General features: G+C 40.6%; 1 protein-coding gene across 1 annotated transcript in view; it reads right to left on the bottom strand.

Annotated features, from left to right (window-relative positions):
* The window catches only part of LOC149314710 (SPARC-related modular calcium-binding protein 1-like), a 117,277-nt gene extending 98,829 nt beyond the window's left edge, over nt 1-18,448 (bottom strand). The window contains exon 1 of the mRNA XM_089523136.1: nt 18,341-18,448. Coding sequence (XP_089379262.1) covers nt 18,341-18,448 — 108 coding nt within the window. The remainder of the gene's footprint in view (nt 1-18,340) is intronic.
* Between the last annotated feature and the right edge of the window lie 2,383 nt (nt 18,449-20,831).

Genomic DNA, 20,831 nt, shown 5'->3' with positions numbered 1-20,831 from the left:
CCCCCCCCCCAATAATATATTGCAAGCACTTTGCTTCCGAACTTTGAGTCAAAAGCAGAAACAAAATTTCTGAGGCACCAATAGATGGAGCCCAGGATAGACTAGAAATATATTTTAACTGTGCTGCTCCCCAGTGCTAAAGAAAAAAACAACATGAGAAAGACAGAGACAGATTTGTCCTTTGCGGGTGTGAGAGGGGCAAGCAATAAGTTAGAAATCAAGAAACTAGGCAGGCAATGTTTCACTTATTCACTGGCAAATCTGCTATTACTGATTATTAGACCATAGTTCTTTTACACTCCTATCCAAGCAGTTAACCTGGTTTCTGATTCATTGAGGTAAACTAGTTATTACCATAATATTTATTATTATGTTCCTGTATCACTGTATTAGTCTATTATTATGTGCTCACAGTGGAGTGTTCCAGATGTTACTTGACACATTTCTTACTATTGCCTATGAGAGCTTGAGCTGATGGGAGCTGTAGACTAGTAACATCTGGAGGCTGTTTAGTACACTGCCCACCTTTATTATACACTATCTTCTGTGTCCCATATAATTTGATCCTCTTTAATTTCTTTTTAAAAACCTTCTTCTCATTTAGTACAATACAATATAATGTGTTTCTCATTAAAGCAGCAGTTTGAGTATCAGACTAGGACTCCAGAAAACCAGGATTCAAATCACCATACAGCCACAGAAACCCACCAGGTGACCTTGTGCGGTTCACACTTTCACAACCTCAGAGAAATACAATGTCAAATATCCTCTGAATATCCTCTGAATAAGCCCTGTTGGCACAGTGGTTAAATGCCAGTACTGCAGCCACTCACTCACAAACCACTAGTTTGTGAGTTCAATTCTAGCCAAAGGCTCAGGGTTGACTCAGCCTACCGTCCTTCTGAGGGTGCTAAAATGAGTACCCAGCTTGCTGAGAGCAATTAACTTACATGTTGTAAACTGCTCAGGGATTCTTAAGTGCACTGATAAGCAGCATAGAAATATACTTTCTATTGCTATAAATCTTGACTACCTTGAATAAATCTTGACAAGGAAGCCCTAAGATATAGTTCACTTGGAGTTTACTTGAAGGCACATTACAGTAACAATAATTAAAGGAAAGTATCTGAGTGGAATTGCTCAATTTTGGAGTACCATTTTACATGCAGTTTATTCATTCAAAATATTTACATCTCCCACATACCTCCAAAGATTTCAGGACGGCATGCAATAAAATCAGTTTAAACATTTTAAAATGTAAAATAGCAAGAAATAAATTACAGCCTAAAACATATTATATTGTATAATTACATAAAACTAGGTAATAATTTAAAAATCATGTTTTAATTTGGTGCTAAAATGAAGCCAGTGACATCACCAATCAAGTTTCTAAGGGGGAATGCATTCCACAACTGGAGTGCCACCACAGAGGCCATCTCCCATGTCTTTGGTATTGGTATTGCTCCCACTAGTGGCACACAGAGAGGGCCTCTACAACTCCTTTTCTTCTAGTTGTATTGATGGATTCTAGCTTTGGGGCCACAGCACCTGGATTCCCACACAGCAAAGGCTTAAGGAGGCTCTACTTCAGAGCAGCTGTAATTTTATCTTTGTGGTATGCCCTGTATACCTAGGGATCAGAGTCCCAACTTCCAAAAGAGGGCAAATGGAATGATTGAGGGGAAAGTGGGCTTTTCCTGAATTCAGGATGCCAAAGCACCATGTGACAACAATGCATAAAATCTGTCTCCAGCCAAAGTATGATTTAGGGGGCCATATATCCTCTGCCAGTAAAAGAAATGTTTTGAAATGCTATATAGTTTGCGCATTGAGCTGCACCCATGCTAATCACTGCCTATTCAAGCTTGCACAAAGGTAACAGTGCTGCACATGTTTTACATTTTGTACAGGGGACCACCAACAGAATATTTATTGCTTTGTGGATGAGACAAAAATTGAGTTTGACTCTTGTGGTCACTGCAGACCTTCTGTCAAGAGTGGGGGAGGAATCTATGTCCTGTACAACCCCAGCTTCTCAAGGTATGCAGAAGAGCAAAGCAATCCAGTTATGCACTTAGAAGTTCACAGTTTAAAAGTAGGCAAGGATTTGCAAAGGCGAGAGAATGACAAAACAGATATGAATCCAAGTGCATCTACATCCAGTGTACCCTCTCCTGTGACCACAAAAAGCATACAGAATTTATGCTTTTATTCATCCTCCTCCTTTCACAGCAGAATTCTATTGTATCATAGCCTTACCAGACTGCAACTTCATACATCTTGAAACAAAGAATATAGTGTGTCTCCAATCTACTATGAATCCATTGCTTGCCCAAACTCCCTCTACACTGAAACCTTACATCACCAGCGTTTGGTTTTTTTAAAAAACAACAACTCTGCATCAAGAAACTGTAAAGCAGAAGTGGACAACTGTAAGAAGGTAAATCCTTTTGTGTTACTCTTCCTGCATAGAATACAGCAAGTATGTCTTCCAGCACAACTGGAAGTTACATGTTGTCATTCCCTGCTTGGGTTTGTTGGAGGGGTATTCATGAGAAGACTAAAGGTCAGCTTGCCTACCATTACCAACTTCCCCTTACATTGTGCATCTGCAGCAGAATACTATAACATCCTATCCTGCTGAGGGTACTCTATTCTATGTGTCTATCCACAATTCTCTACAACTCATCATATCTATAAAGAAATGGTTCCTTCATCAGGGAAAGTATGAGTATCTTACTACTTCATGAGGATACCTATAATTTACACATGTAGTACACACAGCTACAACACACCTATACACTATTATTATTATTATTTATGCTTTATTTATATAGCACTGTAGATTTACACAGCGCTGTACATACAAACAATAAAATGGATAAAGTAAACCTGCCCATGGTGTACAATCTAAGAAATAATAGCATAATACATATAAATAACACATAACAATACAGGAAAGGGTGCAATAAAGTAAAGCGGGCAACAAATTAAAACGTCAAATAATAAATAATAGTCACACAGTGTCTGGGAACATTTCTCTGAACAGAATGGTTTTCAACTCAGTTTTGAAACTGTTAAAGAGGTGATGAGCTGTGTTTGTGGAGGAAGGAGATTTCAGGAGTGTGGGGCAGCAAATGAAAAGGGACGAATCTGGGATGGGGCAGTGAAAATCCTAGGCTGAGACAGCAGACCTTAACTACTAGAATGGAGGGCACGAGTGGGAAGGTGAGGAAGAGAAGGTTTGATAAATAAGGAGGGGCCAGCCCATGCAGGGCTTTAAAAGTCTGGAAGCTATGCCCTGTGAGGAACGACTTAGGGAGCTGGGGATGTTTAGCCTGGAGAAGAGAAGGTTAAGAGGTGATATGATAGCCCAGTTTTAGTATTTGAAGGGATGTCATATTGATGAGGGCGCAAGCTTGTTTTCTGGTGCTCCAGAGACTAGGACCCGGAGCAATGGATGCAAGCTCCAGGAAAAGAGATTCCACCTCAACATTAGGAGGAACTTCCTGACAATAAGGGCTGCTTGACAGTGGAACAAACTCCCTCAGAGTGTAGTGGAGTCTCCTTCCTTAGAGGTCTTTAAACAGAGGCTAGATGACCATCTGCTGGGGATGCAAAACTTACTGTGCTTAGTTAGAAAAAGTTAAATGTTTGTAGCTAATTTATTTCCAGTAGCAGAGGTGTAAATGTGTAACATTATGATTATAACTTAAAACAAGGATAACTTTAACTCTTTTTGTGTGCATCTGGAGCAAAGACTTATTAAGTAGTAGAGTACGCATGTCATATGGTTCAAAAGGTGTTTTATGCTATGCTTCATGCTGTTGTGGATATTAAGGCAATGACAAGTTGGACAGGAGGAGTCTGATGTATTCAACAGAGCAACGTCCTATAAGAGTACAATTATTTAAAAAGTAACTAAAGGTAAGTCATTACAAGGGAAGAGTTGCTTTTCAAAAACTGCCATCATAATGGTAATGAACTACTTTCAGCCCTTCTAACTGCAACTGCAACTAATTTATTTTAAAATCAGCTTTCTAATCTTTGAATTCTTCACAGCAAGTTAAGGCTGAGAGGAAACAATGATGCCAGCAGTGAATGCTGGTGATGTCACCTAGTTTAACAGTCTGAAATGTAGGTACTTCAAAATAAAATTCCTTTGACGAGAGATGTTTAGAATCAAAATGCCTAAGCTGACCATATAAACTTGAACAGCTGCTATGACTCATTTAGTAATGTGTGTTAAGTACCTCTTTAGACTCTGATTCGCTTTTTCAAAATAGCAACAGAAGTCTGTTGAATTAAAGAAATCATCATTAATGGCAGGTAGCTGCAGCTGGTCATGGAAATTTCAGAGGAGCAAACTGTAGAACTAAAAACTGGAAAAGATACCATATAAAATATAGTTATAAATGAAATAACATTTTTACAAAAGTTAGCACTTGTGTTCAAAAGTGATATACAGTCAGCCTTTCTTATACACTGATTTTGTATACATGGATTCAAGCATCCACGGTTTAAAAATGTTCAAAAAAAATATAAATTTCAAATATCAAACCCTGATTTTTCTATTTTTTATAAGGGACACCATTTTGCTATATCATTATATTTAATGGGACGTGAGCATCCACAGATTTTGTTATCTATGGGGGATCTTGGAACCAAACCCCAGTGTATAACAAGGGTCCACAGTATATGAAATTGCTCTATTCCAAAACAACCCCCAAAGGAACTTTGAAAAACCTAGAAACCAAACTCATTTTTTCACTTCATGCTAAGTTGCTGGTTTAACTTTACAGTTTAACATTTTTCACATGGTCTATCTCTTCAAGAGCTTGCTAAAATGAGATTTTAGAAGTTCAATTTTTTAAATTGTTGCTTCTAAACCACTTAAAATTACATGAACATTTAAAAAAAAAAAGTCATAAGACTATATTAACAAGGGCTTCTGAAGACTTGCATGATTATATTGGGACACTTAGTTTTAAAAAAAAGTGTCCCAACATATTCAAGCAAGTGTTCAGAAGCCCTTGTTAATATAGTCTTACGACTCTTCCGTACAATCCCATCTCTCAGTAGTAATGCAATTGATGGCAACATACAGCTTATGGAGCAGCCATCATCACACCTCTTCTTTTGCACAACCAGGGCTGGTGCCCCCATTGCACTCTCTTCCTGCCCACTCCCTTAACCCTGCCTCCCAACCTTTTTGCCCTACTCATTATATTCTGGGAGGGGGGGTTCATTGTTGTTATCTTCCCTTTTCCCTCCACACAATTCTGGAGCTCTACTGTCACAATTGCACTTTTAAAAGAAAAAATAAAGAAAATAAACAGAAAAAAATTAAGATGGATAATCAGGGCACTTGGGAATAGTGAAGGAAAGGGGGGACAGCAGGGAGGAGGAGACATTGACACCACATGTCGTGATTACACAACTGTCCTGTGAGTAAAATTTCACACCTGGGAACTTGCACAATTGCCAGATCATTCAAGGGTTTCCCCCATGAATGAAAATAGACAGGTCAGGGAGAGGAGAGCTATAAGTCAGATATAGCATCATGTGGTTTAAAAGCCACATGCAGTAATGTCTTTATACTACTGTCTTAAAAAAAATACATTTGGTTGCATGGCCAACATGGATACCCCAAATATGAGACTTAGAAAAGATGCATTAGAATTTGTTTGCCTCCACTAAAAATAAAAACATATGAAGACAGTGGCATCACTAGACTTGGTGCCAGCCTGTACTGTAACTCATGATGCCACCCGCCCCAATGACCTCCTCCCATTACCTGTCATGGGCATGAAGCTGCAAGATTGGGACCTGCAGGATGACTCTGGTGAGGAGGCTGAAGCGGGGACCCAGGCAAGTCTTCCAGACAGGGAACAGCCTGCAATTAACCCTGTTGCAGAGCAGCCTCAGGCAGCCCTCCCTACAGAAGTGCAGCCTCTGGCAGCAGGTCAAAGGCAAGACTCACCAGCTGATGAGGCAGAGGACACAGCTAGAGTCCTAAGTCCTTAATCAAGAAGGGAGAAACGTATAGAGCAAAGATCCTCAGACAGGCTGCAGGCCAAGCAAAAACAGGGAAGTTCTGATTAGGACCAACTGGTGTCAGGCCATTTAAGAGCTGAGTCTGCCTAAGGTGATTGCTGGAAGCAACTCCTCTGTTTCCTGGCCAGCATTCCTGTCTCTGATACCTGTTTCCAGACTCCTGCACTTCATAGGGCCTGTACAGACAGGCCAAAATAAAGCTGCTTCGGGTCAGTTTGGAGGTATCCTGTTTCAATTATTCATGCGTCTTAAGAGGCCAGAAGCTGCACCAAAGCTGCGCCAAAGCTGCGCTTAGGACTGGAGCGTGGCTTTGGCATGGCTTCTGGTCTCTTAGGACACATGCATCATTGAAATAGCATACCTCCAAAGTGACCCGAAGCAGCTTTATTTTGGCCTGTCTGTACGGGCCCATACCACATACTTCCTGGCTTCTTTGACCCTTGGACTGTATTGACCTTGATTTGTGTTGCCTTCCTTGACTTTGACTGCTTGACCAACATCCTTCTCATAACAGACTCCTGCAGGCAGGGATGCTTTCTAGCGGCTGGTAATTTACTGCCTCTGCCTGTCCAATCAGTTGATGGTCCCCTCCCAGCCAGCCTATGTAGGTGTTTAGTGAATCAGAATGTTTTCACACCATACAGAACCCTTAGTGATATTTTTGTCCTAATGTTACCCATAAATAGTAATTTCCATTCATCACTGGATGTATGTAATAGTTCTGGCATATACAACGAGCAAAATTAAAGTGATACCTTTAAGTTACAATATCATATGCACAGAATAAATGTATTTATACATATATAGTTTCATGTGGTTAATACGAAAATTTGGTAAAATGTGGGGTTTTTAAAGTATTTTAATTTTTGTTTAAAGAAAGTTAAGAATTTTGACATCTTAATTTTTTATTTTTTTCTCCAGAAAAGTCAGAACAGAAAAATAGAATCTGTGTAGATTACTGAAAGGCCAGATGATGGGATACCCTATAATTGCATCCTACAGATATTTTGCAATCCACTGCTTAATTTCAATAGCAAGTGAAGAAAAATAAGTATCTTTAAAAAACAGCCTCATTCATATCATAGATGCTTCTTATTAAAAACTAATTTCTAATGCATTTCCTGAAACCAAGCTGCAAGACAACCCATTTGACCTGCTGTCCTCATCTGTGGATTGTTACGGTATATTTAAAAGCTTCTCATTGGCTATCTTTCAAGATTTCCCCCTTCTTGTTTAGGTAGGTCTGTGATCCATGAGCAGGAAGAAATGTGTGTGTGTTTACTCAACATGTCAAAGGAAAACATCACAACTGGAATCAAGAAATTTGTTAGAAAGCTTATGTTCAAAACATTTTTTAAGATATACCCAAATTCTAAGAGCACCTAACGGTGATGTTTTATAGAATATAAATGGAACAAATACATACAACTTCTTTTCACATATAAACAATTGGAATAACCTTGGGAATTGTTGCTCTAAGCAAGGCAGTTCTGTGTCCACAAACTAGTATGCATGGAAAGACTCATTTTGGTATGGCAAGAGTGTGTGTGTTCTGCTAGGCCACTTATCCTTTGCTTTTATTGACACTGTATGTAAACTTTTGCTTAGCTGGAATTAACATTAATTTCATGGAACAGAAGATTCACATGTAGGTCTTCAGAACACATTTTGGCACATGCTATTTTGACAGCAGATATATTTACTCATATGGAACCTAAAGCATTTAATGAAAGCCTAGAAGGAAAGTGAGAGCAGATATACCTTTATGTATACATCACTGAGCATTGAAAAGGCTGTACTTATTCTCCCAGAAATTAAACTATGCACATCTGCAAAGTTTAAGGTGATTCAAGGTTTTTGTTAAATAAGAATGTACAAGAGACAGTGTTTATTATACCTGCATAAGGGACTAACCTAGCTATGCACATGCCTTGCCTTCATGTCACCTGTTGATTTATGGCAATGCCATTAATTTCACAGTTTTCTCTTAGGCAAGAAATAGCCAGTGGTGGTTTGTAATTGCCTTTCTCTGAAATATAGTCTCCATCATCTGGCATACCTTGGCTGTATCCCATCCAAATAAAATACTAACCAGGCCTGACCTGGCTTTGCTTCCAAAACTCAGAGGGGATCTGGTACCTTTAGGATATGTAGAACTAACATCCCTTAGACATATCACCATTCAAGAAGTGGGTAGCACTTTATAGGAAACTGCTTGTCTTCTAGAACATGACTCTATTATAACTTTAAAATTATTTAGCATTCTGTTATATTCTCCTGAAAGGTCACAAGGCTCAATATTGTTCTCTCTGATCATCAACATCAATTTACTGTGAGAGGTCATCTGGAGTTTTGTGACTCAGGCTCACCACTGTGCTGATGATACTCTGCTGTCTTTCACAACTGACAACAAGGAGGCTGTGAAAGTTGGGAATGTACATTTAGGGAAGGACTGATATAGGTGGATAAATTGAGACTCAGTCCAGACAAGGCAGAAACTCTGCCATGGGATTTGGATTATAACCTATTCTAGAGGGCTGCACTCTCTCTAAAAGACCAGGTTTATATTTTAAGGGCCATCTTGGACTCAGCATTGGTCCTGGAAGAGCAATTCACTTCTGTGAGCAAGAGTGCTTTTGTTCAGTGGCCCTTCCTAGGGAAGGTAGATCTGGCTGAATGCTTACCACCTGCTTAGACTATCATAATGCACTGTGCATGGGACTGCCCTTGAAAAGCATTCAAAAGCTACTACTAGTGCAAAATGCCACAGCAAGATGCTGGTCTAGCTTAGAACCATAGAGTTGGAAGGCACCATAAGGGCCATCCAGTCCAACCTCTGCCATGCAGGAATACATAACCAAAGCATTACCAACAGATGGCCACCCAGCCTGTTTAAACTAGATATGAGCATGCCTGGAATTAAGGATCCTCAGCTGAAGTCCAGTATGTAAGACGTTCTCTATATGTAGAAACTCCTTCAAATGCAAGTCAGACTGGCTTTGTTCCTACTCAGTTTCCAGCAGGCAGCATGGCTGCATTTTCATATGGTCTTAAAAGTGTGTGAGAGAGTTTTAAGTAGTTTTGTTGTCAACTGCCCTTGAGTTGACCTCGATTCATGATGACCCTGCTCAGATCCTGTCAGCTCAAGCCCATGGCCTCTCTGATTGAGTCCATCTACCTGGCATGTGGTCTCCCTCTCTTTCTGCTGGCTTTTAACTTTTCCTAGCACTATTGTCTTGTCTAATGATGCATGCCTTCTCATAATGTGCCCAAAGTACAACAGCCTCCATTTAGTCATCCTGGTTTCCATTTGTTCATCTTCTCAGCTGCCCACAATATCATCAGCACTTTCTTCCAATATCACATCTTAAATGAGTTTATTTTCTTCCTCTACACTTTCGAGCTGCCACATCCATACATGGTGATAAAGACTAGGATGGCTTGAACAATCCTCATTTTAGTATTCAGAGTTATATCTATGATCTTTAGGATTTTATTCAGTTCTTTCATAGATGCCCTTGCAAAACTTAGCCTTCTTCTAATTTCTTGACTGCAGTCTCCATTCTGATTAATATTTGATCCAACATATGAGAACTCTTTTACTGTTTCAATTTTCTTGTTATCTAGGACGAATTCTTATAGATCTTCTATGGTATTTATTTTTGTTTTCTTGATGTCCAACTTTAAGCCTACCTTAGCATTTACCTCCTTGACCTTCTTCAGTAATTGCTCCAGGTCTCTGTTTCTGCTAGTAGTATTGTGTCATCTGCATATTTTAGGTTGTTAATATTCTTTCCTTCAATCTTCACTCCTCCTTGCTCGAGTTTAAGCCTACACTGCATATGATATTTTCTGCATACAGGTTGAATATATAGGGTGATAGTATGCGGCCTTGTCTGACCTCTTTGCCAATTGAGAACCATTCTATTTTCCCATGCTCAGTTCTGATGGCAGCCTCTTGTCCTGAGTACAGGTTACGCATCAAGACAACAATGGTATTCCCATTTTTTCAAGAGCATTCATTAGTTTTTCATGGTCTGTGCAGTCAAAAGCTTTACTGTAGCCAATGAAGCACATGCAACTTTTCTTTTGGAATTCCTTGGTGCACTCCCTTATGCACCATATTTGCAATGTGATCCTTAGTGCCTCTTCCTTTTCTGAAACCCACTTTCTCTTCTGGGATTTCTCATTCCATATAGCATAGCAGTCTTTCTACAAAATTTTGAGCATAACTTTGCTTGCGTGGGACATTAGTTCAATAGTCCTGAAGTTTTAATTTATTTTTAATTGCTTCACCTTGGAAACCTCAGTGGGCCGAGAGGGGATCAGCATAATTTATGTGCCTTTTGAAACACTTAAGATCTCACTAAACCCTCTTAGCATGTAATTTGCAGCTACCTTGATCTAGGCAGCACCTCTCCCACAGCTTTGTTACCAGGCTGGGACACAATATTACTTGCTGCTTCCTTCAGGGAGGATTGAGGAGTTGTTAATACAAAATATGCATCCAGAAAAACTGGTCCATGTAGAATGATGTTAAGAGCTACACATGATAATCCCAGTAGTGCAAGCAATACAATTGTTTTTTGTTTGGTTTCATTGTTTCTGTTGTTTTAACAACTACATCTTACAAAAATGAAAGGTGTAAGAAACCTGAAATGAACTACTTGAACAGTGGGATATACCCAGATGTGTCGAGATATGTTTGTGCTCTGACTGTTGGATAAACCCTCCTGGAACGTTTGTTTTTGTAAGAATGTGAAACCCACATGTACACAATTAACATTACACACACTAAAGCAAGAGAAGGATTCAAATGTGAGAAAAGATTTTTTTAAAAAAAAGAAGAAAGAAAGAAAGAAAGAAAGAAAGAAAGAAAGAAACCATTTACAGAGAGAAGGGCTCTTTGCTGAGTGCAGTTAGGCCTGCAATATTAGAACAGTGACTTTCTGAAAAGATTATTCAGCTAACCTTCTCTAAATTCTTGTTCCAGTGTTAGGAACTAAATGCAGAAAATCTGTTATGCTTTTCCATCAAGAGCTAGGTAAGATTCAGCCCTGCTGACAAAATTAGTTTTTTCTCTCTAATGCCCTAAAGAGTAAAACATCTTGGGTTCCTGGTAAAGACTGGCCATTAGAGGAAGGAAACATTAAGAGGGATCCCAATTCAATAGCACACCTCTGTTGCAGCTCTCACACAACAAAACAGTGTATAGGAACACAATGTTTTCCCTGTTGTCCACTAGTTTATAAGCTCAATGCTTATTTCTATATTAATAAAAGATTCACTGTATAAAAATATATATACCACTGCATCAAAAGCAGTAACAAGCCTAGTGCTTAATAAGAAAGAGACTGCTGTTGTGTGCCTTCACATTGTTTCCAATTTATGGTAAATCTATCATGGAGTTTCCTTGGCAAGATTCGTTCAGAGGGAGTTGCCTTTCCCCTCCTCTAAGGCTGAGAGAGTGTCACTTGTGCAAGGTCACCTAGTGGGTTTTCATGGCTGAGCAGGGATTCAAGCCCAAGTCCCCAGAGTCATGGTCTAACAGTCAAGCCACTATATCATGCTGATTCTCCAGAATGACATTTAAGCCAATGCTAAAGTAGATGCTTTTGATCAATTGTTGAATGGCAAGTCAATACTTATGTAAATATCACTCACTCAAGGAGGGTCTATATTAGTTAGGATGAGTGATAAGATCTCGGCCTCCAACACTGAAGATATATACTAAGTTCAGGAATGTGCAGTGGGAAACCTCTAGCCCTCCAGATATTCTTGTCCTCTTACTCCCATCAGTGCAGCCCTCATGGCCACTTGAATGATGGGTATTGAAGGCCAATGACACTTGGCAAGCGAAAGAGCCTCTGTCTCTTGGGTTCATGTGCCTTCATTATCATGGTCACAAATTACCTACAAAACAACCATGTGGCTTTGTGTAAGTCAATATCATTAATCAATCTGCTTTCACAGCATGATCAGGATCATAAAGCTGGCCAAGGATGTATGACAGTGACTTGAAGCCTTGGGAAAGTGAAATGGACATCTGAAAGGAATGCTAGGTTATTCCTACCGTAAATCCAAAAGATCATAATATTCAACAGCAGTTGGATGCTTAACAATACTTGTTCAGGTACTTTTGGGTGGAAGAATACAGAGTAAGTAATTCAAAGTATATTCCCAAACCACACTTGTTTTAGAAAAATGTTAAACTTCCAAAGCTCAAAGTTTAACATGATGCCATCCCAGTGCAGACACTGCAAAGACAAGATATCATAAATACAAAACAGTAACTACTTGTCTATAAAGGAAGTAGGTCTCCACAATATGAGGAAAGAACTTATTGCTCAAGTGACATAAAAACCACCTCTCTTCCTCCAGCCTAGGAAAGGTGAATGAATACTGCATTGTGCAGAGAGAAGCATAATAAGGCTAGCATCATCTGCCCCTCTAATGGTATGAGCATTAAGATTACAACCCTGGAAATCAGGGTTCTATCCCATGCTCAAACATAAAAACCCACTGGGTGTCCTTGGGCAAGTCACACTCCCTCAACCTCAAAGGATGGCAATGCCACACACATACCCAAAGAAACTTGTCAAGAAAACTAGGTTCACATTAGGGTTGCCATAAATTAAAAAAACAAAATGACTTTGAGACACGCAACAACAACTGCAAACTTACTTCCTGCATATCCATAAGGTAAGAAAAAATGATTGTTTGGGAAGTACAACATTTTGTTTCACTACCTAATGGAAGTGACAGAATAAAGCAGGAGGGTGCTACACAGGGGCTTACTGGTCATACAGGAAAGAACTTGCAGACATTGGATGCATTCTATTTGGAGGTTAGAACCAGTGCTGTATTGGTAAATGCTGCAGTGAATGTCTTAATCTTGGCATTCCCTATAGAGACATATAAAGAGAAGTCCAAAACACAAGTACAGTAGCTATACTGTTCTCTGTACATCTTTTTAAAAATATCAGTATCTAGCAGTTTTCACCTCTAGCAGAATGATGTGTTTTGTAATATGTGTGTGTGTGTATAGCGTGTGTGTATTTGATAGTGTGTGTGTGTGTGTGTGTGTGTGTATGGGTTTTATGTCACTTTTTCTGTTGTAGTATACTTCTGTTTGACTACTAATTTGTTTTAAACAGTTTCAGAATGGTTACATAGAAATATACTCAATATGCTTTTCCATTAAGTAAAAGTACTTTGTATTCAGATGATGGATGAGATAGTTTCAAAATCCTTTCTAGCCCAGCATATTTGGAGTCCTGATGCTGCCAATTGTACCACATCACATTCAAGATATATAGTCTATGGGCAATTCTAATAAAGGGCCAAGGAAGCTGAGCTTCCCCCAGACTTCCATCACCAGAAACAGCCACACAAAAGAGCTCTAGAGAAACAGTGCCAAGCCCACTCATCTATCCCATGCTGTGGCCTATCTTATACTTCCATCTTATGCTCAGATTACCTTTAGAAGCTTTCACTGTACTGTGGGAAAATGCAAACAACAGGAATGGCTTGATGGAAAGCATGGAAGAACTCTACAAAATGCAAATGAACAATCTGGTACAATAGGTAAGCCAACTGGGAAGGAATGACTGAACTCAAGTGTGATTAATTACACCATGTTTTCGTTTTACTGTCCTGGCTGATAAACAGGCAAAAGTTCCCTGCATTCTTCTCTCCCAAGAACAGATAATGGAGCATCTGGGTTTTCAGTCTCTTATCCATACCCAGTTTAGAAGCATTTACTTACCACAATTCAGTAAATTCTGCATTCTAGTTTGTACCAAAAGATGGCTGACTTGTCTTCAGGATAGTTTTCACTATAGTTTTGAAGTACTACTATCCAGAGTTTTGTTTTGGGTTTGTTTGTTTTTAAGGAAAAGAAAGAGGCAAAACATACTGAAATATGAGATTCATACAAATATTTGTCTTTTGTGAACTAAGTCTGCTACTCTCTTGCAAAAGATTTACATAAACACATATCACTGCTTTCTAATATGGGGCAGGCACCTCCAAAGTAGATTTTTATCATGAGAACATCCTGCCTCATTCATAGTTTTTACAAAGAAATGGGGGTATCAGGCTTGAACTATGTTGCTCTGTTAACAAATATTTTAAAGGGAGCATTCTTATAAAAGGGGGCATTCTCTTAAAACAATACAAACTAGCAGGTAACTTCCTAACTACTATTAGAAGCAATCTAGGGACTGGAGGAAAATCCAGAAAGGATCCAACTACTGTTGGATGTCACCATTTGAGATGTGGTGCTGGAGAAGAGTTCTGAAGACAACACAGACAAGGCATATAAATGGGTCCTAAAACAAATCAGGCCTGAACTCTCCATAGAGGCCAAGGTGACTTAACTGAGACTGTTGTACTTTGGCCACATCATGAGAAGACATGACTCACTAAAAAAAATAGTAATGCTTGGTAAGATTGAGAGAAGTTGGAAAGGAGGAAGACTACATTACAGATGGAAACACTCAACCAGAGAAGCCACAGTCCTGAGTCTGCAAGAATCTGTGCAGGACTGTTGAGGACAGGATGACTTGGAGGACTCTTACTCTTACTCATAGGGTCACTATAAGTCTAAGTCTTATATAACTATGTAACCATAAGTCTAAGTATAAGTCTAAGTTGACTTGAAGGCAGCTAATACCACCACCACCCTATGCAAAGAAATAAAATAGAATTTTCAAATGAAAGAGAGAGATAACATGAGATATGAAACAACTGAACTTTGAGTCCTCTTATTAGAATAATATCCTGGCTTTTAAAATATACTGTACAATATCCCATCAGCTAGATAATTTGTTCAGTCAGTCTTTCAGCATCAATGGAAAGAAAAAGGAAGAATACAAGGTTTGTGGGACCTAGAAATGGGAGCATCACTATTTCCTATAATAACCTGCATGAATAAAATTAAAGAGTTGTACTTGTTTTGATTCATTTGCTCAAATCATAGCTGAGGCTACTCTGCATTTCAGCGCTGACTTCATGTAGGCTCCCTCCACTTTTTTAAAAAATGGGATCCAATTCCAAAAGAGGATCTAATTTAGCAAGCCAGATATTTTCATTCTTTATTCTTAGAGATCTCATAATAGGATCAGAGAAAACTGAGCAGCTGAGCTAGCTACCACCAAAAAAAAACCCCACAAATGAATTATTCAAAGTGTTTTTGTTATGCAGATAGCAGCATAAAGTATAGCATCTGTATAGGAGTGACAGCTTTATTGGCAGAGCCTAATCATCAGGGGAGAGTGTATCAGATAGGATAACCCCCTTTTGAGTTTCAACTTGCTAACAAATCAGTGGGCAAAAATAAAAGCCCTATACTTTTCAAACAAATCACTTGGTAAGGCAGAGGAGATGGGATTTACGAGTTAAATATCTATTAAATCCACAGCTTTACACTGAAGGATACGTTTTAGTGGACATAGATCTTCTTCAACAAAGATAGGGGGCATAAGGTTTGCTACAAGCCAATAGGGAAAAGATCCTTTAAATGCCACCTGAAAATAACATTTATTGAATCAGTGTAGCAAGAAGGTGACAAATCAGCAGCTGCTTTTCATTGGGCATGGTGGGGGGGAGCTCTTGAAATAGTTTCTATTCCCCAAAAAGATACAGTGCAGCGAGCAATTAGAGAGGCTTGTAAAGCCAAGTATATAAAAATGGTCTACATGGATTTGGTTTGATAGACAAGCTTGTGCAGTTTATATGGGCAGGCATCCGTGTGTTCTGCTTCTTTCCAACTCAGCTGTTCCTAATTAAAATGCTCAGATACCATAAGACTTAGGACGCTTATAGATACCTATCAATATTCTAGATACCTTAAGCATCCAAATAGAGTTGCCATCATCATATCTAATAGGATAACTAAAGCAAGTGTGTTCTGTTTCTTTCTTTCCAGCTCAACTGTTCCTAATTAAAATCCTCAGATACAGTCAGCTCTCCATATCCATGGATTCAAGCATCCACGGTCCAAAAAGATTTTCAATATACCGCACATAAATTTCAAAAAGCAAACATTGATTCTGCCATTTTAGATAAGGGAAACCAATTTACTATGCCATTGTATTTAATGGGACTTGAGGATCCATGTATTTTGGTATCGGGGGGAGGGGTTCCTGGTACCAAACCCCAGCAAATACCAAAGGAACACTGTATCACAAAGCTTACGACGCTATGAATACTTTTAGATACTTATCAATATTCTAGATCCAATTTGTTGTTGTTGAGTCGATCCAATACATTACCTTAAACATCCAAATGAAGTTGTCATCATCATATCTAATAGGATAGTTAAAGCAATCTCATAAGTATACAGTGGAGTTTCTCGAAAAAGCTTTCATTGCATGAACTCAAGGAGAAAGTCCAATTTGCTGCTGCCTTTGGAGTCCCTGAACGCCAAGGATTTATGGATCCAATCTACAACATCTTAGCTGCTGTTGCTAGACATCTGCTCATAGAAAGGACAAGAAAGTACAGCCAGACTGAAGGGTGCTTTTTTTTCTTTCACCACACTCTTGAAAATTAGAATGGTTGTTTTAGTAATCATCCAGTAATTAGTGTTCATTCACTAGCAGTGCAGTACAACTAGTGCTTCTTCTACCTTTGTCCTCTCTCACCGCTGCTACTCAAGTTTGCCAAACTTGGACTGGACAATAGATTTAGTGTGCATTTACAGTTCCAGTTGTGGAATCAGACACAGGCAATTTCCCCGCCTCTCCCCCTTAAAAATGCATGGAGGGACAACTAGTTAATACATGCAGCCTAAGTCTATTCATGTTTACTTAGAAGTAAGCACCATGAAGTTTAATGCAACTTATTTACAGGTTAGTGCGCAACCCCAAAGGTTTACAAACCAGAGTTACTATGCCTAAGGTAGGTACAGACTTCTTTGAAACATAATCACCTGCAATAAAGTTAACATTCTCTCCCACAAAGAGTATTTGGGGGCTTTAAACTCAATCCTTGCCGCCTAGACTCAAGGCGTCAAAGAGTTGTAATGTGGGGGATTTAATTTTTAAACAAACAGATTCATTTAATTCCCATTTGAGACATAAAAGGGAAAGTCCTAAAGCTACGTTTAAGATGGCCTGGCAATTGCACTCCCTGCAAAATTAACAAGAGGAGGCTAAATTACTCCCTGACCAGATGGTTCAGAGCTCCACCAGTATTTTTCGCCTGGCAAATTGTGCCTGGCCTTTTGATCCTGAGCATCAAACCACAACAATTAAACAAAAGGGGGAAAAGGCAAGGCTTCAGAACACACACAAACCAACCACAGCAAGAGGCGCTCACTCGCTGCACAAAACTGCATCCACATTGCAGAAATAATCCGATTTGACACCACTTTAACTGCAAAGCCTCCATACTATAGAATTCTGGGAATGGTAGCAGAGCTCTGGTGCCACAACAAGTTACCATTCCCAGAATTCCATAACATGGACCCTTGGCAGCTGAAGCAGTGTCAAACCGGATTATTTCCGCAGTGAGGATACATCCTAGAAGGATGGTTCAAGTCCACATCCTTCAGGAGGCTGCCTCTGAAAGCACATTTAGCAGGTAGCTGCAAACAGGAATACATACACACACACAGAGACACACACACACACTTATATCTATGTATCTATCTATATAATTATAGTGACCCTTGTCAGCTTAAAAAATACAAGCATGGGGGGAGGGGGAGTTACTTCTTTGGAAAGAAAGAAACTACAAAGCATCTTATAAGTATGTATATCTCTCTGTGTATATATAAGGTGTATGTGTGTGTATGTGTATATTAAGCACAAGTATCTCTTTCAAAGATGCCTCTGAGGAAGGAGGCTCAAGTCTAGCTCCCCACTTCTTTCCTTGACTTAAGTCTCAAGCATCTGAGGAAGCAGACTGAAGTCTAGGAAAGCTCCTGCTGCCAAGTCCTTTCTTCCAGTCAGTCTCAAAGGGGCTACAAGAGCTCTCTACAGGCTGATTCTACAGACTAACACGGCTATAGCTTTGAATTAAGTCTCAAAGGTGCTGCCAGATTTTACAGCACTCTCTAAATAAATGCTAACAACAACAACAACAACAACAACAAGATCCCTTCCCAGGCAAGACAAAGGTCCAAGTTGTCAGGGATGCGACCAGGACGGCTAGCGAGAAGATTTCCCCCCTGGTCGTGTCATAATGGTGCTGATCATGACAGCAGCATCCTTCTCTCTGCAGCGCCTCCTCCTCCTCCCGCTCCTTCCCCCGGGGCCTCCTTGCTGGCACTCACCCGGGGTCCCGTGGCCCTCTGGGGATGCCCCTGGGGCAGAGCCACCAAAAAGAGCGCCAGCAGCAAGCGAGGAGGAGGAGAAGCAGCAGCCCGGAGTCCTGCAGCCATGGTGCTCCCAAAGGGCGACAGGAAGGAGCCCCTCCAGACAAGGGAGCCCCTCCGTCGCTGGGGCTCAGCTGGTCCCTGTTGGGGCAGGAGGAGGGATGCCCCTCTCTCCCTCTCCCTTTCGCTCCTTTGAGGAATGCGAACAGAAGCCCTTGGCTCAAGGGCTGCCTCGCTTGACAAAAGCAGGCGCGCTCTGCCCTCTCCAGCTGCAACAGGTTAAATGCTTCCATTCGGGGGAAGGAGACCCTTTATAAAGGCCGGGGGAGGGGCCTGGCTGGTTGCTTGGTTGATTGACAGACAGACAGGCCCGCCAAAAAGACAAGGAGGGGATGGCGCCCCCTTCCTCCCTCTCTGCACCATCTCCTTCTGGTTCTTTGTATTATTATTTATTTTATTTTTATCCTGCCTTTCTCCCAAATTGGGGCCCAAGGGGGCTCACTCTATCCGCCTGTCTGTCTGTCTGTCTGTCGTGGTTTTTCTTGGCAAGTTTCTTCAGAAGGCGTGTTTGCCATTGCTGCCTTCTGAGGCTGAGAGTGTGTGACTCGCCCAAGGGCATCCAATAGGTTTCCATGGCCAAGCTGGCATTTGAACCCTGATCTCCTGAACACTCAAACCACTACCACAAGCCTGTCATGGTCTCATCTTGGCAAGGCTTGTTCAGAGTAGGTTTGCCACGAGGCTTAGCGAGTGTGACGTGCTTAGTTGGTTTTCACAGCCAAGCAGGGATTTGAACCCTAGTCTCCAGAATCACAGTCCAATGCTCAAACCACTACACCAGGTTTGCTTTCAAGGCAAACCTATCATGATGTTTTCTTGCTAAGATTTGTTCAGAGGAGGTGTGCCATTGGCTTCTTCTGAGGCTGAGAGGCCAAGCTGGGATTCAAGCTCTCCAGAGTCTCAAAAACCATGCCACACCTGACTCTCAAGGCAAGCACATCATGAGGTTTTCTCGGCAAGACTTGCTCAGAAGAGCTTTGCCATGACCTTCCCATGAGGTTGGGAGTATGTGAGTTGGCCAAGGCCACCAAATTGGTTTCCATGGCTGAGCTGGGAACTGAACCCAGGTCTCCTGAGTTGTAGTCTAGTGCTCAAACCACTATGCACACTTCCCCCCTGAAACTACTCTGTTGAGGAGTAAGTGGCCATTTCTTCCTGCTTTTGTTTAAATCACAGAGAAGCTACATAGTGTTAAAGTAGACAATGAAGACTTTGAGATAGTTCAAGATTGTACATACTTGGGCTCAATCATCATAGAATCATAGAGTTAGAAGAGACCGCAAGGGCCATCCAGTCCAACCCCATTCTGCCATGCAGGAAATCCAAATCAAAGCATCCCTGACAGATGGCCATCCAGCCTCTGCTTATTATTATTATTATTATTAAACTTTATTTCTATAGCGCTGTAATTATACACAGCGCTGTACAAAGTCGGTAAAATTAGGAGTAAATAAAAGCCTGTCCAAGGCATACATTCTAAGATAATAACAATTAAAGAGGAATAGATAAAATTACCATATAGAAAGGAAAAAACAGATTAAAAACATCAAATATCAAACAAATCACATCACATCAAATATTGTCAGACAGCCAGATAACAATCACAAATTCCCTGAGAACGCTTCCCTAAACAATATGGTTTTCAGCTCAGCTTTAAAGCTGGTTAGGGAAGTGATGAGCCGTGCATGCAGAGAAAGAAGGTTCCAGGAATGAGGGGCAGCTAGAGAGAAGGGACGGATCCGGGATGGGGCAGAGGAGATCCTGGGTTGAGAGAGGAGATTTTGGCTACCAGAGCGGAGAGTGCGAGTAGGGATGTAGGGAGAGAGAAGATCAGTTAAATAAAGAGGGGCCAGCCCATGCAGGGCTTTAAAGGTGAGTAGCAAAAGTTTGTACCTGATGCGGAAAGGAAGAGGGAGCCAGTGAAGGGAAGACAACAGAAGGGAGACATGATCATAACGGCGAGCGAGTGAAATAATGCGTGCAGCTGAATGCTGAACAGAAATTAATGGGTGGAGGTGAGAGAGAGGAAGCCCTGCCAGGAGGAGGTTACAGTAGTCTAATCGTGAGACCACTAGGGCATGGACCAGTGTCTTTGCGGTAGAAGCTGAGAGATATGGATGGATTTTGGCGATATTGTAGAGAAAAAATCTGCAGACTTTGGCTGTAGTCTGGATCTGAGGGATAAATGACAAAGAGGAGTCAAAGATGAAACCGAGACTGCGGGCTTCCTGGACCGGCTGGATAGAGACGTTATTGACGGAAATAGAAAAGGAATAGTGAAGGGTGGGCTTAGGAGGGAAAACAAGAAGCTCAGTCTTGGACATATTGAGCTTCAGACGCCGATGGTGCATCCAGTGGGAGACAGCTGTTAAACAGGATGACACTTGCT

Source organism: Sceloporus occidentalis, unplaced genomic scaffold, assembly GCF_023333645.1.
Source record: "Sceloporus occidentalis isolate IW3139 unplaced genomic scaffold, rSceOcc1.0.p SCAF_4, whole genome shotgun sequence".
NCBI lineage: Eukaryota > Metazoa > Chordata > Lepidosauria > Squamata > Phrynosomatidae > Sceloporus > Sceloporus occidentalis.
Note: the sequence above shows the minus strand (reverse complement) of the source record. Positions and strands in the feature narration are given on the sequence as shown.